Source organism: Rhineura floridana, chromosome 9 (assembly GCF_030035675.1).
Source record: "Rhineura floridana isolate rRhiFlo1 chromosome 9, rRhiFlo1.hap2, whole genome shotgun sequence".
NCBI lineage: Eukaryota > Metazoa > Chordata > Lepidosauria > Squamata > Rhineuridae > Rhineura > Rhineura floridana.
Window position 1 is genome coordinate 95,088,778 of NC_084488.1, and position 22,121 is coordinate 95,110,898.

At 42.8% G+C, this 22,121-nt stretch overlaps 1 protein-coding gene across 1 annotated transcript in view; it reads left to right on the forward strand.

Moving 5' to 3' along the window:
- TACR3 (tachykinin receptor 3) overlaps positions 1–22,121 on the forward strand; it is an 80,077-nt gene that overhangs the window by 5,862 nt on the left and 52,094 nt on the right. The window contains exon 2 of the mRNA XM_061582945.1: positions 20,377–20,565. Coding sequence (XP_061438929.1) covers positions 20,377–20,565 — 189 coding nt within the window. The remainder of the gene's footprint in view (positions 1–20,376; positions 20,566–22,121) is intronic.

Below are 22,121 nucleotides of genomic sequence, written 5' to 3' on the forward strand. Positions count from 1 at the left end.
GTAGCCAAAAAAAGCACCATCCACATATCAGCAAGTTTGGGGGAAACCTTAAGTTTTAGAAGTAAAAAGTTTAAGAAAAAAATACCCTAAGGGGAAGAAGAAAAGAGGAACAGAATGGAATATCCTGGGAAAGGGCATGGCTGGCTGGGACCATGAACAGGAGCACTCCACACTGCAACATATTGTTGTAGGTCCCAAATAATATTCACCAATGTGGCATCCAGAGATACACAGGCACCCACAGATCCCTCCTCCTAATGCCCACAGATTCTCCCCCCCCATGAAATTATGCTTGAAATAAACAACTATTTGGACTGTGCAAGGCCCCCTGATCCAGTTCCGGGGCCCGTTTGGTCTAGATAAATCCATACCCAACCCAATCTGGATCCTGGATCTAAACTGAAATGTGACTCTTCAGTGACCCCATTCACTTGCATTAGAAAACCAAAATGGCCATTACTTTTTTATTTCTTCACATAGGTGTATGAAATTTGGATACATGGTAGCCCCTCAAGAGAGGATTAACCCTACCAAAGTTCAGACAGGTAGCCTCAGGGGCTTTTCTGTTTTCCACCATTACATTTTGGGTTTTTTTTACCAGCACTGTGACTAGAGAGGGTGGAGTGAGATTCCAGCCATGGATTGAAAGCTGGAGCTATTAATGAGCAAAGTCTGGCTCCCTTCCTTCCCTTCCCCATCTCCCCATTCCTTGTATGGTGTTGTAATTAATAATTCCAACACTTTTGAGGCAGGCTGTCTGTTTTTTTCAGCTCTGGATCACTCCAGGTGGACCTGACTCACTCTAGAGTGATCCAGCATGGCCCCAAATTGGCCCAATTTGGCTCTGGCCTCTGTAGTAACCAATGGAATATGTTGCTGTGCATGTTTGGTTGTGATGTGTGTGTGATGCTCATAACAGTTTCTCCCGTTTGCAATGTGCCCAGAATGGGCAATGTGCCCCAAAAGGTTGGTGATCCCTGCTTTAATGGCATTCCAAAATATGCTGTCTGAGGTCAGCTGCTTCATCCTTCCTAGGAGATGGAACTGGTCCCAGTCCTGTCCTTGACTACATGAAACCATATCGTCAGTCCAGCTTTTCAACTGCTGTGTGTTGTTATTCAAGGTGTTCTCTTCATTACTGCAGTAAAGGAAGAAGTGTTTCCATTTTTCCTAATTCACAGAAAGCCTGAGAAGCGTAAATGAGTTAAAGTCAATAGCACACCATGATTTCTGTGAAAAATGCTAAGCAAAATGTGTTTTTTAAAAAGAATTACTGCTGTTATTTTGCAAGCAGATCATTTCCCTGTATCCAGGCCATCCATGGAGCTTGAAGTACAGAATCCAACATTAACATTCATCAGCAATAATTAGCACTTACTTTTTTTAAAAAAAAAAGCAAATGAAAGGAAGAAAATGGTGTGAAGGACACTAGTGCCAGTAGTATCACTTTTTAAAACTAATATAAGGATGCAGTATGGAAGGTATCAAAAATATTTCTGCAAATAAATCTGTTTACCTTATGAGTGGAAGCTTAATGTTTCTGGCACTGAGAAAAAAGAACATAGGCTGGGTTGAGCCATGTTGACCATCATGGTAAAAATGGATCAGGAACAGGTCTTCAGCAATATCCGTGGAAATGGAAGAAGCATATCTGTCACCTTGGTTGTTATATGCCTTCAGGTCAATTACAACTTATAGCGACCCTATGAATCAGCGACCTCCAATAGCATCTGTCATGGACCACCCTGCTCAGATCTTGTAAGTTCAGGTCTGTGGCTTCCTTTACGGAATCAATCCATCTCTTATTTGGCCTTCCTCTTTTTCTACTCCTTTCTGTTTTTCCCAACATTATTGTCTTTGTAGCTATAGATTTGAAGGGGTGCCCTCCTGATGGGCCTTCTGGGGGGAATGGAAGGGATTACTTGATAGCAGCAGCAGCAGGCAGGCAGGCAGGCAGTACTCAGTGCCCCGCAGTTTGGAGCTGGTCTTTTGATTTCCCTTAATGATCCTGATACAGTGTCATTCCAAGGCCTTGTGGGAAATTAAGATAGCAGCCCTTGTACAAATCCTCTTACAATGGGACGTTCAAGGGAGAAAGTCCTCTAAGTTACCTGCTCTATTGTTAATAGTTGGCCCACTTTTTCATCATGCATACCACTGGTGTGCAGCCCCAGAAGGCTTGCCATGGGGCAATGTGGCCCTCTGGCTTTAAAAAGGATAGCCACCCCTGTTTTAAAGCATGTGCCAGCAGCAATTTTACACAATGGGTGGGAAACCTCCAGCCTGAAGGCCAATCTTGGCATGCTAGGGGATCTAGTTTGGCCCAGAAAGCTGCTTTCCAAACCACACCCACCTGTCAATCAGCTGACATCATTTTGTGACATCAGTTGGTAGGCAGGAGGGTGGAGTTTAAATCTGCATTGGCTGCAGGTGCCTGTTCCCTCTTCAGAACAGGTGTGTACAGCCCAAGGGAGTTACTAGCCATGTTGGCTGTGCTCTGCCACCAGAGTCAGAGGCAGTCTGCTTCTGAAAACCAGTTGCCAGAAGCCGCAGGAGGGGAGAGTGCTCTTGCACTCAGATCCTGCTTGTGGGCTTCCCATGGGCATCTGGTTGGTCACTGTGAGAACAGGATGCTGGACTAGATGGGCCACTGGCCTGATCCAGCAAGCTCTTCTTATGTTCTGTAAAGTGCAGGGTTTTTTACCTCACCCATCCCCGGCAGGGGAGAAAGAAGCACTTTGCCCAGCACAGCCAAAGAAAGCCTGGAAAAGGCAGACATGTTTCTCCCCCTCCCCCATACGTTCTTTGCCAGCCCTATGCTTGGTGCTTCACAAAGCACTGAGTGCAGGGCTAGCAATGTCCCTTGCCTGACAGTTCTCAAGTGCCAGCCAGCCAGCTGGCTGTTGGGCACTTGGGAACCCTGCACAAAGTATTTTGGTAGGTGGGCTGGCTAAGCTGCCTGTCAATCATGTGACATCATAATGGTGTTGTGTGGTTGACAGGTGGGCAGCCCCAGCCACCTGCCAAACTTTGGCCCATCAGACTGATCCTGATAAGGATCTGTCTTGCGGAGCCAAAAGCACTTCCCACTCCTGCCCTTAGCTTCCAGCTGGGCAATATCACATCTGACCAGGGCTATAGGGACTGTCTTGTGGGGAAAGAGTTGATAGGTGCTCCCTCCAACCAGCTTCCCCTGTAGTAAGTGGAGAAAGTCAGACTTGCAGACGTGCCCAAGGTGCTGTCAACTGGGTGACCCAGTGGGGGCCAACTTGTGCTGGACGTAGGAACAAAGGGAGCTGCCTTATGCAGCTTCAAACTATGGTTTTGTTTAGCTCAGGACCATCTGCACCAGCCGACATCAGCTCTCCAAGTTCCAAGTCTGGAATTCTTTTTGATGGCAATGCCAAGGTTTGAATCTGTGCTGTCTGCATACAAAGCATACACTCTGCAACTGAGTGTTCCTCTCCTGCCAGGCACTTGATGGGATGGGCTGATTTTATATATTAGCTTCATACTAATTGACTATTCCTGATGATATGCTTTTCGTTGGAGCTGGGTGGTTTTATTATTTTATGAATTTTGATGTGTTTTTTTAAAAATTTGGATATTTTAATTGTTGTAAAGTGCGCTGAGCCTTTTTCCTAGAAAAGGCACCTAAGAAACTTTAATAAACTAAACTAAATTAACTAAACGATGTAGATTAGAATGGGTTGCCAGTATGGTACCCACAGGCACCTCTATAGCACCTGTGAAAGTCTCAGTTAAAATCCCCTCAAAAATCTACATTGCATGAAAGACTGTTCGCTCTTCTTGCTCAGTTCCTTGTTGCCATGACTTGACCTCTCTTACATTAAAAGACTCCCCCTCAAACATGCCCACACTTTTTTGGACACCAGAATTGACCAACCCCCTTCCATTCTGAACAGAGAAGTGCAAACAAATTATCTCTGTGAGCGAGAACATCAGTGGCTGATAATGTATGTGCCTTTTTTACCATTGGGGAGGCTGACAGATGGGGGCATGCCTGCAATATTTTGTGGTCTTGTCTCTTATTCTACTTTTTAAGATCTACCAGCTATTTTCCGTTATGCCATACACCCAACAGCAGCCATTTTGTGTAATTACACATACACCCTCCTCACTGCAGCCTTTTTACAACTGGTGCCCACAGTACTTTCTCAAAATGCCAAGTGTGCTCACCAACCCCCAAAGGTAGGCAATCTCTGAGTTAGAAGATCAGAGTACTGAAAAAGTACCTTGATTCCTAGGGTTGTCAACCAGGCAGAAAATGCTTCTCTCTGATTTCTAATCTTATATGTGCTATTCCTTGTATCAGGTGCTCCCAAACTGTGGTCGGTGGACCATCAGTAGTCCACGAGCTTCATTCAGGTGGTCTGTGATGTGTTCCATTAAATATACACATTGATTTTTAATTATATTTTATTGCTTCTTTTTTTATATACAGTGCACTTTATTGTATCATGAGTCAAGTTCCATAGGAATTCATATTTGATTTGATTTGATTTGATTTTAATATTTATACCCCGCCCTTCTTCCAAGGAACTCAGGGCGGCTTACAAATAAAAACCATAAACAGTTAAACAGCAAATATACAAATTAAAACATTTAAAACATTTAAAACAAATCAGAAGAAAGTTAAAAATTTCAGTTTCAATTAAAAGCCCGTTTAAATAAAACAGTCTTCACCTGGGCACGAAAAGACAAAAGCGAGGGGGCCAGTCGAACCTCACTAGGGAAGGAATTCCACAATCTGGGGGCTGTCATCGAGAAAGCCCTATTCTGTGTCTTCGCAAGACGAACTTGCAGAAAAGATGGAATAGTGAGTAGAGAATCACCGGATGATCTTAAAGTCCTGGCAGGTTCATAGAGGGAGATACGATCTAACAGATAGCCTGGACCTAGGCCGTATAAGGCTTTATAGGTCAAAACCAGCACTTTGAATTGTGCCCGGAAACAAAGTGGCAGCCAGTGGAGCTGGTATAGCAAAGGAGTTGTATGTTCTTTGAACCCAGCTCCAGTTAACATTCTGGCTGCAGCTGTCTGTACCAATTTAAGTTTCCGAGAAGTTTTCAAGGGCAGCCCCACATAGAGCGCGTTTCAGTAATCTAATTGGGATGTAACTAAGGCATGTGTCACCGTAGTCAAATCTGACAAGTCAAGGAACGGGCACAGCTGGCGAATTAATCTCAGTTGGGCAAAGGCGCTCCCGGCTACAGCAGAGGCCTGGGCATCCAGGCTCAAAGCCGAGTCCAAGAGTACTCCCAGAATGCGAACCTGCGATTTCAGGGGGAGTGTAACCCCATCCAGCACAATGTATTACATGTATTGTAATACATGACAATACAAGAAATAAAAGAAGCAATAAAAATATAATTAAACATCATACAGCAGGGATGGGGAACCTTTTTGGCTTCCCAGCCCATATTTGAGAGGTAGGTGGGGTTGCCCACCTGTCAAAATCCCTTGTGGTTCCGTTTGAAGTCTCCACAATCAGGAACTTAAAATGGGAAACTTGCAAAAGCCTTTTCCAAGTCTTCATGGTCTTCCCTTTTAAGACTTCTTGTTAGAGGACTTAAAGGGAGAGGGGGAAACTTGCAAAAAGCTTTAAGATAGCCCTCATGCTCCAGTTTCAGCAAACAGGAGTGCAGAAGTTGCCTTAGAGCCTTTGCAAAAGCCTCTCAAGTAGCTCGCACGTCAAAGCTGCTTCAAAGGGCACTTTTGCACAGAGTTTTAGTCCCCTTTCAGCTAATGAGTAGGGATTAAATCCTGCCGCCTTGGCTACATGATCTTGTTCCTTGTCGGGAACAGGATTGTGCAGCCAATGCAGGATTAAATCTAGTGCTCCTGCTCATCAGCTGACATCACTACTGATGTCAACTGGTGAGTGGGTGGGTGTGGTTTGGGGGAAATGGCCCAAGGGCCAATGGCCTGGAGGTTAAAGGTTCCCCACCCAAGTCATACAGCATCTAGTACAGCCCATTACAATTGCTATATGAAGCAGAAGAATCATTAAGTGATCTGCCAAAACCTTCAGCAATTTTCAAGTGGTAGAAAAAGTTTGGAAATCACTGCCCTGTGTACAAGAGGATTTGACCATGTGGTTTCTCCCATCTGCAGGTACCAGTTTTTAATATGACCAGCTAGAATGGAAACAAATCAGGGAAAAGCGGAGCCCAATAGAGCTGATATGTCAGTGGAGCTAATCAAACTGTCCTGCTTTCTGTTGCTCCCACTGTAGTATACAAGATAGATCAGGTGTGAGAAGGATCTGCTGTATATGATTTCCACATTAATAACCTGCAGCAGTCCAGAGGGCCTTGAGCTCTTTTGATCCATGCTAGAGCCAAATCATGAAAAAGCAGTATTAGAGACTCAGTCTACTAGTGCAAGGGATCTCTTTGCAATATTATTCAACAGGTTCAAAACTTTAGCTTGACTTTTATGCACATTTCATTCCTATATACATAAAATTGAAAGGCTGCTCACAGCTGCAGTTTGCATGGCTGCTGACAGGTGGCATCCAAACTACAATGTCATATTGCAAGGTATAGTGGACAAGAAAAATGGAGGCAGGCAAGAGCAAGAAAGGGGTGGGAAGGTTTAACCGAGGAGGAAAGTAGAGACTGAGAAGGGAGCAGGCAGGAATAGAGAGAGGGGTGGAAAGTGTAACAAAGAGTAAAGGGAGGGCATGGGTAATGAGGAAAGTTGGTGGAGGTAGGAAGGGTTGGTAAGCGAAGCAAGCTGGGGTGCAGCCTCTAGTCTGTTAATGTAAATGACAATATCAGTTTCTAGGCACACAGCAAGAAATTAAAACTGGCAGAAGAAGAGTGCAAACAACTTCTAAGAATAACTCTTAGGAGAACTTACATTAACAGTGGCCAATAGTGCCATTTCATAATGTGCCTTCCCTCTAGTTTTCTTTGGGCACATATTTATCCTCTCTTTTTTAAAATCACTTTGTAAGGACCTTCAGGGTTACACATTAAAATGTTCAGTCAAGGTCTGGAGATTGTAAATTGCTTTCAATGAGAGTGGTGTGAAATAATTCATCTTTGAATGAAAGTAGGCCCTTCAAAGACCTTAAGAGGAGTTCTATGCCTATCTTCATACTTTAGTCAATATTCCGTCTCCTGTGCTCTTTCTTGCTGAGTAAGTTATCTGCTCTTGATTGTCCATATTTGTTGCATATGTGACTTGCAAAGTAAAGGACATAATTGAGTCTACATCAGGGATGGGTAGAAAATAACTAACACGAAGCTGGCTTATACTGAGTTATACATTAGTTCACTTCGCTTGGTATTGTCTACAATGGCTGGGAGTGGCTCTCCAGAGTTTCAGACAAAGGATGTTCCCAGCCCTACTTGGTGATGCTGGGGATTGAACCTGGGACCTTCTGCATGCAAAGCAGATACTCTACCACTGGATGATTTGAAGGATTCCTGATCCTCAATTGAATAACAGACTGACACATGTAGAGCATCTAGTGATGAACATAATAAGCTATTCTGTACTGAGTCAGACCATTGCTCTATCTATCCTGTTCAGCATTTTCCACTCTGATAGGCACCAGCTTTCTGTTTGGTATTTTAAAAATATGTGTGAAATAGGAATAGTTTTGTGGTCCTATTTCTTAGCAGAGATATAAATGCAAGCAGTGAGATGAGAATCACCCTTTTCCTCAGACACAAATAATAACAGACACAATCTTCTTAAGTAAAAGATAAAGAATGTTTACTCACGACCTTTCATATGTTCAGGAAACATAGGCTCTAGCTTAGGTGAAAGAAAAGTAGAAGTCTCAGTCCATGATAATGTTCATCTTGAAAAGGAGCATGTGCATGCTTCACTCTCCTCAGGCTTAATGGAGAATATGCAAAGCCCAAGACAAAGGAGGAGGAAGAGAAAACCAGGTAACCCCACACTTTAGGAAGTTACATCACTGGTAAACAGGTACATGGGATATTTCTAAATATCCCATAAAGGGAACATGCAAGTTTGCTTATTCTAACACTTTCCAGGATTTCTGGCAGGAATCTCTCCCAGCCCTACCTGGAGATGCCGAGGATTGAACCTCGGACCTTCTACATGCAAGGCAAATGCTCTATCACTGAGCTATGGCCCTTTCCCAACACAGGTGGCTGCCTTATCCATCTAGTTCAATATTGTCTACACTGACTGGCAGCATTTCTCCAGGATTTAGGCAGGGGTCATTCTCAGCCTTACTTGGAGATGTGGGAGATTGAACCTATGACCTTATGCATGTAAAACAGATGCTCTACCACTGAGCTACAGCCCTTTCCCTGAAGCGGTATACAAATTCAGTTAAATAATTTTAAAGAAAAAGTCCTCACAGTATTTTAGTGTGCATCTCTCCTTTTATAAACATTTTTGCATGTAATTTTACCTAATATAGCATTTTTGCATACTACATTCACTTTGGTTTTGTGCAGTTTATCCTAATATATGCATTTGTGTGCACATGTTTTGGTTAGAGAGCTGCATCACAGAAATCCAGAAAAGTGAATTTCAAATGATAGGTGTGTTTCAGCTCACATATTGTTTCAGGAAGTGCAAATTAGGAAGGCTCACATTTTAATGCGATCTAAATCCAATTGCTCACCCATCCGTACTGACAATCTCTGGATATACCACAAGTATATCCCAAACTGTTGAGTAGGTAAGAACACTATAGTAGCATCTTTACTAATGCAGCATTGCTAACAGCACAATACAGCCCTCCTTGAAATGCCATGGGTCAAGGAATGTCTGACGCTATAATGGAAGGTGTTCTTCCCCAAACTGTTGAGTAGGTAAGAACACTATAGTAGCATCTTTACTAAAGCAGCATTGCTAGCAGCACAATACAGCCCTCCTTGAAATGCCATGGGTCAAGGAATGTCTGACGCTGTAATGGAAGGTGTTCTTATATTTCTACCAGACAGAATATAGTCATCTGGCTGAACCTTACTAAACAGGCCATCTCGAGGGGCCCTCAGTCTATTCTGTGATGTCATTCTGCTTAATGTGTAGAGCAATTTAAACAGAGTCACATTAGAGACCCTTAGTACGTTACCTCAATTGCATGTTAGCTGCTGCAGCACCTAATCTGGCCCTGTGGGAACCCACAGCTCACATGGGAGTCAGCAGGTGTGGGAAGCAGCCATATAGTTGCCTCCATGTTCCTTTCACTTTTGCCTATCAATGGAGCTCTGAGAATCTGCCTTATACTGAGAGAGACCATTGGTCCCTCTGGCTCAGTATAGTCTACACCAGTGGTTCTCGAACATTTTTTTCACATGGACCACTTGAAAACTGCTGACGGTTTTGGTGGACTGCTCAATGATTTCTTTCTGCATGTTGCAGCACCTGTGATGTGCTGTGCTAGATCTTGAATTGTATTTTTATTGCTTCTTTTGTTTCTTATATTTTATGTTATAGTATTGCAGTTTGCATTCCATAGAATTTAAATCATAATACAGTAAAATACAATATAAGAAAGAAAAGAAGCAATAAAAATACAATTAAGAAAGCAATATGCCATGGACTACTCAAATGAAGCTCACGAACCACTGTTGGTCCATGAACCACAGTTTGGGAACCCTTGGTCTACACTGGCTGGCAGTGGCTCTTCAATGTTTCAGACCGGAGAAATCCTCAGCCCTACCTGGAGATGCCAGGGATTGGATTTGAGACCTTCTCCATGCCGAGCAGATGCTCTACCATGGAGCTACACATAAGGAGGCCCTAGGTCTCATCTTCCTTACAATGTTGTTGTAGATTATTTTGTTGTGGATGAGTTTGGACTCCTTCGGGAGGAAGGACAGGTTATAAATTCAATGAATAAGTAAGAACACAGCTCAGCTTGTGTGAGCCACAGCGGGAGGGGGCAGCATGTGCTGTCTTCCAGCTGTACCAGGAGGGCTGTAGCTCAGTGGTAAAGCATCTGCTTGGCATGCAGAAGGTCTCAAATCCAGTCCCTGCCATCTGCAGGTAGGGCTGATTGAGAGTCCTGTCTGAAACCCTGGAGAGTCACTGTATACAGTACTGAGCTCGATGGACCAATGGTTTGACTCTGTATAAGGCAGTTTCCTATATTCTTATTTTCCAGTACTTAGGTCAAAAAGACTAAAGTAATGACAACAGAAGATTTCTGTAACTTAAAGCTGACAATGAGGACATTGAACTTGTCAAGGATTATCAATACCTCGGCACAGTCATTAACCAAAATGGAAAGAATAGTCAAGAAATCAGAAGAAGGCTAGGACTGGGGAGGGCAGCTGTGAGAGAACTAGAAAAGGTCCTCAAATGCAAAGATGTATCACTGAACACTAAAGACAGGATCATTCAGACCATGGTATTCCCAATCTCTATGTATGGATGTGAAAGTTGGACAGTGAAAAGGCAGATACGAGAAAAATCAACGCATTTGAAATGTGGTGTTGGAGGAGAGCCTTGCAGATACCATGGAATGCAAAAAAGACAAATAATTGGGTGTTAGAACAAATTAAACCAGAACTATCACTAGAAGCTAAAATGATGAAACTGAGGTTATCATACTTTGCACACACAATGAGAAGACATGATTCACTAGAAATGCTGGGGAAAACAGAAAGGAGTAGAAAAAGAGGAAGGCCAAACAAGAGATGGATTGCTTCCATAAAGGAAGCCACAGACCTGAACTTACAAGATCTAAACAGGGTGGTTTACAACAGATGCTTTTGGAGGTTGCTGATTCATAGGGACGCCATAAGACGTAATCGACTTGAAGCACATAACAACAAAGCAAAGCACTTGTGAGAAGCCATTAATATCTACAGGTTTCAGCCTAGACTTGTGTGAAGAAAACCTGTTTAATTGAATTACGTTTCAATGGGTGTTGTGTAATGTGTTCTGTTATTTGTGTTGTGATGTAAATTGTAATGTGCTTGACCAGAGAAGTCTTCTGTCTGAGGTGAAAGTTGGTTTAACTGTCAGGGCGATCTTAATGGGCAGTGGTGGAAGGATTAGAGATAGACTGTCATTATGCAAAAGAAGAATAGAAGGTATGCACATTCTGATTGGTGGCTATAGGTTTAGAATTCTTAGTCAGATAATGTGATTGGCTGGAGCTAGACTGGGACAGGGGTCTGAATATGAGAAGTGAATATATGGCTGGGTGCTAGTCAATCAGGGCTAGTCTGTGCCGGTGCCTGGTGTTTGTGGTGAACAGATGGAAGAAGAAGACAGCAGAGGGAAAAAGAAAGCAGATCTGAAAGGCAGGCAGAGTGGCTTGGCAGCCAACAACTTGCTGGGATAGCTGAATAACTTGCCTTAGACTGAAGGGACGAAGGGAAAATGTGTCTACGGGGGAGAGGGAAAAGAAGTGAGAGGCAATTTGGAATGTTAGGCTCTGGGGTCTGGTAGGAGAGCCAGAAGAAGCTTCTAGGCTAGTTCGACAAAAACAGCCCTGTACTTCAATAGGGTCAGTAGGGGTTGAAACAGAGGCTTCAACAAAAGTCTTCAGTTATAGCGTTGGTGGGGTTTAACAGGGGCGGAGTAAATACAGAGGCAATCTAGACAAAGAGTTTTAAATAAGGTTCCTCAAACATGTTTTTGGTTTAGTAATTGTAGTATAAAATAAGCTGCTGGTATTTAAACTGACAGTAACCAGTTAGTAAAGTGTATATAAATACAAGAGACAGTACTGTATTAAAGTAACCACACAAGCTTGTGCACTATATAATCTTGTAATAAATAAGCAATAATATATTTGTTAAATATATCCTCTGGCTTTGTACCATGCCTGCACCCCACAGTTATCAAGGTTATTGATAAGTTAAGGGGCCAAAAGGTATGTGATATTAAGTGGTGGCAGTAGTATAGGTTTAGGAAAGCCATTGGAGTGGAAGTTGGGTTTTGTTAATAGAATAAGTAAAGAAATACCCCCCTTCCCTCCACAATTTGTCTTTTGGCATACTCATCTAAGCTAGTGGTCATCCAGCACATTTTGTGGCAGTGGCTTGCCTAATTTATGGAACGTGCTGCACAAGAAGTGGCAATGGCCAGTAGCTTAGATGGCTTTACAAGGGGATTAGAACAATTAATGGAGGCTCAGTCCATCAGTGGCTATTAGTTCATGATGGATATCCAGTCTCAAGTTTCAGTGGCAGTATATTTCTGAACTGCTGCATGTTGGGAGCAACAGCAGAAGAGGGCTATTGCATTCATGTCTTGCTTGTGGACTTCTCACAGACTGCTCAGAAGATGAACCCAGAGTATGACCCAGCAAGGCTGCTCTTATGTTCTTACATACAGGGTTTTGTTTTGTTTCGGGTGGTGTGGCAAAGCCAAATCTCAGTGTGCAAGGGGGAGGGGTGGGGAGATCGGTGAAAGCTCCGGATTGCCTCCATTGGTATGCTTGCCACTGCCCTTCCCCTCTGGCCACTACCACCATACCACAAGTTATGGTGTTAGAAGTCAGCATGGACTGCCTTTTTGGTTTTGCAGCCATCGGCTGAAATTAGGGTAACTATGTGTCCTACTTTGCAGAGAAATGTCTTCTATATGAAGGGCTATCAGAATAGTCCCCTCCTTGAGGGTATACATTGTTTGAAAGGCTGGCCAATCTAAGTGCAGTGAGATGATGAACCCTAAGAAGGGAGAGCAGAAGGTTGCCCCTCAACCCATCAACAGTTAGCAGTTGGGCAGCAGACTGAGCAGGGACATAGCTCAGAGTCTTCTCCATTATGGTGAGATGTATTGTATTTATTATTATTATTTATTACATTTATATCCTGCCCTTCCTCCCAGTAGGTGTTTACAATAATTATTTCTAAATGTGTGACATTAGCATATGCAGACCTATGTTTTCTTTTTTTAGGGGTGGGGGTGATGCATTTCCTCATGTCTGGCCATATGTAAGTGGCGCATCTAGCTGAACCAACAACCAGAACAGATCCTACATGTAAGCTGTACACTAGAAAAAGAGCCATTACCCTAGGAATGTCGGCAGCTGCCTTATACCGAGTCACGCTATTGGTCCACCTAGCTCTGTATTGCCTGCACTGACTTGCAGCAGCAATCCAGGGTTTCAGACAAGTCCTTTCCAGCCCTACCTGGAGATGCCAGGGATTGAACCTTTGGCGTGCAAAGCACATGCCCTGCCACTGACCTAGATTTTTCAACATCCCACACCTAACTTAATGTTCACTGTTTCTGAAATAACATTGGTGGTGCATCTTCCCCACCACCACCATACCCTTTCACACAGTTTTATTTTCTGTGGATATGCTGGGACTGAAACAATATAATTTCACAGATGTTCTTGATGTTTATATTGCTAAAACTGTGGGAAACCTGAGCTGATTATTTCTCCTGGGTTTCTACAAAAAGACATTCTCTTCCAGTGTTTTCTGCAAATGAGATTTCCAAAGAGAGGGGTGCTAAAAGATATTCTCCTTCTCTATCTTCATCTCCCTCCCCCACCTCTCTCAAATATGCCCTCTTAAAATCTTTGTTCTTTCTTTCACAAGATCCCATCTTATGGACAATTAGTTTTATTTTTCTCCAGTGTACACATCACATTTCAGAAACTTTTCCTCTACTGCTCTTTACAGTAATGAGGCTGAGGAACTTTTGCTTTCTGCTAAGTAACAGAAATAGGAATTTAAATGTGCTAGTTTAGGTCACTGACTGGTAGAAGCAACCAGGGATTGTATGTGTTTGGGGGGGGGGTTCTCTTAAGTATACAGGATAATTTCTTTGATGCATCAGCAATAAAATGTTGGAATAATGATCTCTCCAATTAAAACACATGTCCAAAATGTGCATCATCTAATCATAGAGAATGCTTATTCAACAATTTGTCTCAAATAACTCACTTGTGAAATAATCAGGGCTGGAATGTTTATTTCTTACCTGTCATGTAGCCCAGTTTGCAATTCAAGGTTAGTTCACATTTGGGAATGTACAAAAGTGATAATATTTCTCAGGGTAAGAAAATAAGGGTTTGCTGCATGGGTTCATATTGGGTTCATATATACACCCTTTACAAGCAAGAGAGAGAGAGAGAGAGAGAGAGAGATGGTGGTGGTGATGATGGGGTTCATAGTGGGTCCATATATACACCTTTTAAAAGCTATATATATATATATACACAAAAGAAGAGCCTGATGGATCAGGCCAATGGCCAATCTAGTCCAGGATCCTCTTCTCACAGTGGCCAAGTAGGTGCCTATGAAAAGCCTGCAAACAGGACTGGAGTGTAACAGCACTCTCCCCACTTGTGACTCCCAGCAACTATCATTTAGGGGCATAGTGCATCTGGGAGTGAAGATAGAACATAGTCGTTGTGTCTAGTAGCCACTGATGGTGTTATCATACATGAAGTCAGTCAATACTGCCTGATGTAATCTGTCAATGCAAAAATTAGGAATTATTACTTGATAATAATTCATATTAGACATTCAGCAGGCCAAATACCCATCAGAAGAAAATGACTTCAGACTACAGAGAAAAATCACTGGGGCTAGGTAGATGGAACTCCTTGGGCAGGTAATTTTGAAGTCTAGTTGTGACCACAGCAAAGCCTTATTCTGTGTTTGAACCAACCACATCAAAAACAGAGGTAGGGCATACAAAAAGGTCTTCCTAGTAGATCTGAGCAATCCTGCAGGCTCATGTGGAAGCAGGCAGTCTGCAAAGTGTCCTAGGCCTAACTCTTTTAGGGCTTTAACAGTGCAATCCTATACACATCTTCATAGAAGTAAGTTTCATTGAGCTCAAACGAGCTCAACCTAACAGGCAGTATCAATTTGAGTTTCTTCTTCGTTCACTAACCATGGCTTTTACTGGTCCATGGTTTTTTTCCTATCAAAAAATATCAATATACGTAGGTATCAATATTTTGAAATGAATTATTGATATTTTGAAATGAATTATTGGTATTTTGAAAGGAAAGCAGCTTTGCATTCTCTTCTGCTGTTGTAGATTATTATAGGCTTGGCTTGCTTCCTCCCTGTTTGGAGCTTGGATTATTTGAGTGACAGGGGCGTGGCAGAGAGAGACAGAGTGCTGTACTGCTGTGCTGTGAGTAAAATCAATAAAAGAGCAATATATTTGAGGGAATATTCAAGGGGGAAAATCAGTGCTGGAGGAAAGCCACTGAATCGCTCCACAAAGATGGAGAATATGTGGACTATTGAAAAATTGAGTGCTAAATCTAAATTCAGCAGAATTCTCACTCATCCCTACTCCCAGGTAAGTGGGTTGCACCCTAAAGGAAATAACCCACCCTTTGAATTGGGCCTGCAAATAGAATGCTTTTGAACAAATTATATGACAAAGTTTCCTTCTCCAAAAGAAATCATTTATATATAAGTCTTCTGGAACAACTCCTTACTGGTGGTGAAATATTTTGTGATCTTCTTTGTTTCCACAGGCAAGGAAAAAACCATTGTTATACACAAGCCCGATATGAAGGTTCTCTTTTCACCCTGTTGGCATAAATAATTTGCTTTCATATATCTCTGAATTAGAGTGGGCATTGTCTTATAATGCACAGAGGACAATCCTCTATCTGAAGAGCTGTCAGAGGCTGTATTTGGAGAGCCCTCTTCTTGAAGTCCAAGCCCAGTTTAAAGATGAAGAACCATAAGAACGGAGAGTGGAAAAGGCCTTGAAGTCGAAATAAACTGCTAAAGTGTTGGCAGGTTGATTATTTAGCTAGAAACATTGTCTGTCTATTGTTATTAGGTTATATTGGTTTGTCAATGTTCTTGTCAGAGTCTGAGCCAGTGCAAATAGGAACTGAGTAGGAACTGAGCAAACAGTCCTTGATATATTGTGGAATTTTAAAGGGATATTTACTGAGACATTTCATTGGCGCCAGAGGAAGTATATGTGGGCACACTGGCACCCAAGGGCACCATGTTGCTGGCCCCTGAACTAGGGAGATGACATCTTCCATACCCCTGGAGATACAACCAGCGAGACACTAGGGAGGGAGCTGAACACTGAAAAATAACCATTCTAAGTCACCTCAGAATAAGGAGTGCTGATGATATAATGATGATACCAAGCATGTTGTATCTCCAGGAGTGATAGAGAAATTATTAGTGTAATTCCACATATGTGTGAGAGACAGTGGTGTGTCCTGTCTTTTGTTGCTGCCCCTCCCTTACTTTCTGCTCCATCATTTATCTCTGAGCCTTAATGGCCAGGAAAGAAAAAATGGAAGGAGAGGTGGGTGCCCCGGGCTTCATCTTCCTTGCAATGGGGCTAGTCCCCACTCCCAATTTTGCTGTCAACAGCAACCTAGGCAAGAGCTAATGCAGAAAAGAGTTAAAGTTTCATGAACATAATAAAAATACAAAAATAGAGAGGAAATGATCTGGAATAAAAATTTGCCTGTTGTAGTGATGTTGAGAGATGATTTTTGTTAAAAAAGATGTGCATCTTGATCTTGAAATGTCAAATAGAGAAGTTACCATCTGTGGCTTCAGAAGTAGGAAGGAATCTGTGAACATTAACAAACCCAGTGTTTCTCAACCAGTGGGTTACACACACTCCCTCTGAGATGGGGTGTATGAAGATCTCTGGGGGGGGGAGTGTTTCAAAAAAATATGTACAATAAAAGTAAACAAATTGACAATATTAAAATATAAAAGTATAAAACATTTTATTTGGAAGGTGGGAAGATTGACAGCTTATTACATGATCTGCACATCATCACGGGTTTGCAATAATTTAGCATTATCTCACAAGTTATCACTATGTATACATAATACAATATCACGGCATGAACAAGAATGAAAGTAACAGTTTTCTTTTTAATTTCAGGGTATTGGATTATCTCAAAATGGCTGCAAAAAACTCAAAGAATTATAAGCACCTTGATTCATTTTTATTATGAAGCTCAATTTTTTATTTAAAATTTGAAAATTCAAATAAAACAAAGGAGCCAGGTTAGAAGAGGGGCGTAGGATTTTTACATTAGCTAAAAATGGGTATAGGTTTTAAAAGGTTGAGAAACACTGAACAAAGAAAAAGAAGAAAAATATAAAACAAGTCTCCTCAAATTGTTGCTTGAAAGGAACGTAAGAGGAGCCCTGCTGGATCAAACCGAAGGAGCGTCTAGTCCAATATCCTGTTCTCACAGGCAAACTAGATGCCCGTGGGAAACTCAAAAGCAGGACCTGAGCACAACAGCATTCTCCCCGCCTATGATTTCCAGCAACTGGCATTCAGAGACACATCACCTCCAACAGTGGAGGTGGGATCTAGCCATCAGGAGGATCAGCTCGAATGCCCAATTTTTAAAGGAGATATTGCATAGTAGAGATTGCATAGTTGCATAAACTGCTTAGAGGTCTTTACATTCAAGTGGTATGTAAATGTTGTTTTAAAAAAATAGTAGAGGTGAAGCAAAGCTGGAATGGGGGGGACTTTGAGTTTCCAAAGTGAAAAGGTGAAATGCCCATTGTTCAAATATCAGTCTTTGAAAAGTTTGAAATCAGTGGGATTTGCAGAAAGAAAGAACCCATACAAGGCCTGGCAGAACTGCTGAAGGAATGTGGGACAGTGGAACAGAAGATATATGGTTAACACTTCCTTCCTTTGCTGGCAAGGAAAGCCAGCACTGATTCCACATTTTGGAGAGGGGATAAGCAAGATGCCCCTCAGCGGGTTCCTTTCTTCCTCCCTGTAATTGCCTACCTAGGAATATAGTAAGCCGCCTTATATCAAGTCAGACCATTAGTCTATCTAGGTCAGTATTGTCTACACCAGTGTTCTTCAAGGTTAGTCCCCAGATGTTGTTGGACTACAGTTTCCATCATCCCTGGCTGTTGGCTAAGGTGGGTGAAAATGTTGGGAATTGTAGCCTAATCTGGGGATCCATAGTCAAAGAACACTGGTCTTCATTGATTGGCAGCAACTCTCCAGGGTTTAAGGTCTGAGTCCCTCCAAGCTGAACCTAGAGATACCAGGAACTGAAGCTGGCATCTTTTGTATGGAAAGCTAGTGCTCTACCACTGAGCTGTGCCCCTTGTTCTCCCTCTGCCTCTGGACCCAGCCACTGCAAGTGCCACTGCAAGTGAGCAGGCAATGACCACTGCTGTTTCTTCTCTCGTCTGTTACTTGCTAATGTTCATCCGTGGAGTTAGGTTTTGGGTCCACTTGCTAGTCCTGATCCACTAGCATTCTGTTGAAATGGAATGCTTTTCCAAGCTGTCTTTATTTTCCCCGGATAACTTCAGGTTTCATATCCTTCAAGTGAAGGAAGTAGGTAGAAAAAGCATTTAATGGGTTAATACTATAGAGACCAACAGGGAAGCCTAGAGAGGCTTGTATTAACATGCAGAAGCCACTCTAGATTTTCCCTTTAAATCTCTTTAATTAATCTTTAATTGCTGAACTCCCCCTTCCCCATTAAAAGTAGGAGGGGAAAGCAGGAGAGAATGTGCCCTCCCCAGCTGAAAAGAAAGAGCGGCAGTGAGGCAGAAGTGGCCCAGACAGGGGAAGAGAAGGCAAGGAAAGCATGCCTGACAATGGGTGGTGGTAGCAGCAAATCCGGTGTTGCAGAAAAGCCACTGAGTTCGCAGCAAGCATGCTCACTCCACACCAGTGGAAGCATGCCAACTGTTTAAAATTCTGGTTTTAAATCCAAAATGGGCAGAATTCTTGCCCACCCTACCTAGGAGAGAGCAGGTGGCAAAAGCAAATGGAGCAGTAATAAGGCCAAGGACTCTGCTAAAGTGTGGGCCTCAACAGGTGCCTGACAATGCTGACCCCTGACTCCTAAACTGAGATTCATAACCATGTTGGTCTTTCATGTAACCTCCTTGGGTGGAATCCAATGAAGTCACTGTGCAAACAGAATGACTTCCACTCATGCAACAGAACTTCCCCTCCCTTTCCTCCTCCACATGCCCCAAATCTGCTCTGGACAGTTGGGGAAGCCCTAGAGCCAATTTGGGGAAGAAGGATAGAAGGAGGAGAGAGAAAGGAAGTTCTGTGGCTGAGCAGAAGTCATTCCACTTGCACGGCAACTCTGTTGGATTCAACTCCTTCCTTTTAACATTTCCCAGGTGGAAAGGGGCAATAGGAGAACAGTAATCATAATATTATAACATACAAATTAGTTGTCTCTTACCTGAAGGGGGAAGTGAACTGCTGGTTTTTATGAGTTCATGTTACAAATATGGGTAGGGCCAGGATGCACATGGACAATGGGGGCAGCAGCAGCTGTGCAGCTATGTGTTCACATGTTCCCTGGGTAGCTTATGTATTCACATGTTCAGCTGAATGCCTTAAGAGGGATTTGAAAACTGTCCAATCTGAAGCATAAAGCAATAGGAAACTTATAGCTGGCTGGGGTTGATAGGAGTTGTAGTCCAAAGCATCTGGAAGGCACCAGTTTGGGGAAGGACAGCTTAGAGGATGTTACCCCTTTCAAATTGCTCATAGAAAGGGGGCTCCTCATTCACCCTATCTGAAACTTGTCAGGTCTGGTGCTTTGGAAAATAGTAAGACACCTACTGCTTTCATGCCATTTGGCAATTTCGATGGCAAACATCAAAGTTACAGGCATCAGGAGAGAGGCTGAGCATCCATTGTAATCAAAGTAGAAACAAAAGAAATAAGCAATCAAAAATGAATGAAACAGTAACGAAAGAGGAATGACGCAAACAAGGCAATAGCAAATGGAATATGAAGTGAACAGAGCTGTCAGAAATGAAATGAAAAATGTTTTTGTTCCAAGTGCACATTCCTAGCAGGTTCTTTCTCCTTCCCTCCAACCCATCCCTTGGCTTCCACCAAACACACAAGGTGACACAGGCATTCTAAATACAGAACTGTGCATTTGTGGGTATGATGTGAACAATCTTTCCCTCTTTCTTCATGGGAGAGAAAGAATTGCATACGTCTGGCACATATGCATGCACATTCCAATGCATGGAGCATCTGTGTTGACACATTACTCTATGGGCATGTTAGTGGAGAGCATGCAGAGTCCTCTGCTACATCAGGGGGATCCAATCACTCCCAGTGTCGAGTCAAGGCACAATCATTCCTCCCCAGGGGAAATGAATTGGAAAGAGGAAAGGCCAGAGCAATGAATTATACAAGGAGCGTGGTGGGCAGTTCCGCTGCGGGTAATTACTTTGGGTTCACAGGAGCCTTCCATTATTTAATTTCTGCCTTGTGCCACAGTAGCCATTCTCTTGCCAGTAACTATCCTCAGCTGTGGAGTGCCAAGAGAGTAGCTTTCATTTCCTGTATGGTGTTGAAAATTAGTTGTCTGCAAGTTACATTTTCCCCACCATTCCTAATTTTGTAACATTTTCTATGTATTTTTTTGTTTTGTTTTAACAGATATATGGCCATTATTGACCCCCTGAAGCCCAGACTGTCTGCCACTGCTACCAAAGTGGTAATTGCCAGCATATGGATTCTGGCGTTCCTGCTTGCCTTGCCACAGTGTCTCTTTTCCAAGACTAATGTGATGCCTGCAAGGACTCTGTGCTATGTTTCATGGCCAGGCGGTATGAAACAGCATTTTACGTAAGTCAGACTTTGAATGGCAATGCACTTTTGCATGCTTCTCCTCCCCCCCCCCCCGGCTTCCCAAGAGCATAGAAACATCCACAAAGAACATGAGAAGAGACTGCTGGATCAGGCCAATGGCCCATTTGGTCCAGCATCTTGTTCTCACAGTGGCCAACCAGATGCCCATGGGAAGCCTGTAAGCAGGACCTGAGCACAAGAGAACTCTCCCTTCCTGCCGTTTCCAGCAATAGTGCTGGATCAAACCAAAGATTGTATGGATCATAGCTTGGATTAATAGTGTAAGTCTTCAGATGACGGGGGGAAAGGGGGCAAAAAGATGGAGAAATAACTGTTCTTTCTTTACCATTTCCACTGCCATGGATGTAGCGTCATGATGGAAAGGGTTTTCCAGCAACCACAGGCCCTTGTCAGAAGATTCCGGGTGTCAGAGAGTAGCTCGTATAGGGGCAGAAGTGCATGTTTATATTGCAGATGGGCAACTGTGGCCCTAGGGCCATACACAACCCTTGGCCTCCCTCAGTCTAATTTCAAAAGTCCTCTGAAAGTGATCAGTTCAGACATTTGGCAAGAGTGGCCTGTCTCCCCTCCTGGGTGGGAAGAAGGAGTAGGAGAGAGAAAAGTGTGCCAGAACAAGGGAGAGAAAAGGGGATGAGAGAGAGAGAGTGGCCACACCATCACTGGCTTCAGCCCCACCAACAGTTGACATGCAGGCCCTGACAGATGACAAGGGAATGTGGCCCTTGGCAGAAAAAGAAAAGATTTCCTATCTCTGCCTTAAATAACAAGGACTTGAGCCTTAAAAGTAAGAATCAGCACTTTGATAGAGTGGATGTCAAGGCAGATGTGTCACAATAGGTGACATATTTATTTATTTTTATTTGATTTATTATTTGATTTATGTCCTGCCCTTCCTCCCAGCAGGGGCCCAGGGTGGCAAACAGGAACACTAAAAACACTTTAAAACATCATTTTAAAAAAACTTAAAATACATTAAAACAAAACATTAAAAACATTTTTTTTAAAAAACTTTAAAAACATCTTTTTTTAAAAGGGTTAAAACATATTATTAAAGAACACATATTAAAAGCAATTCTAACACAGACGCAGACATATGATAATATCAATCTATATCTCTCAGTAGACTGGCAACCACTTTCTGCGCTAGCTGAAGTTTCTGAACTATCTTCAAAGGAAGCCCTACATAGAGCACGTCACAGCTTAATCAGGTGGTTACTAATCAGAGAGAGACCAGGTCTCTTCTAGGTGTAGGAACAGTAATATGGACCATGCCCTGACTTCTGTGCCAGGCATGCCTGCCCTACTTGCATCAGCATTCCCTCCTCCCCCCCAAAAATGTTTGGGTGTGCTAAAGACAAGGGTGTCAACAGTATTTTCTGGGGCCAGTATACTGACTGTAGACTGAGCCTTCCACCAGATTCTCAAAAGAACTTTGCACAAAAGAACTTTGCACAAAATGTGCATGTGTTAATGTGTGTGCATCAATACACATCAGTGCACATCTGGAAACATATCTCACTTTAGTGGAAAAG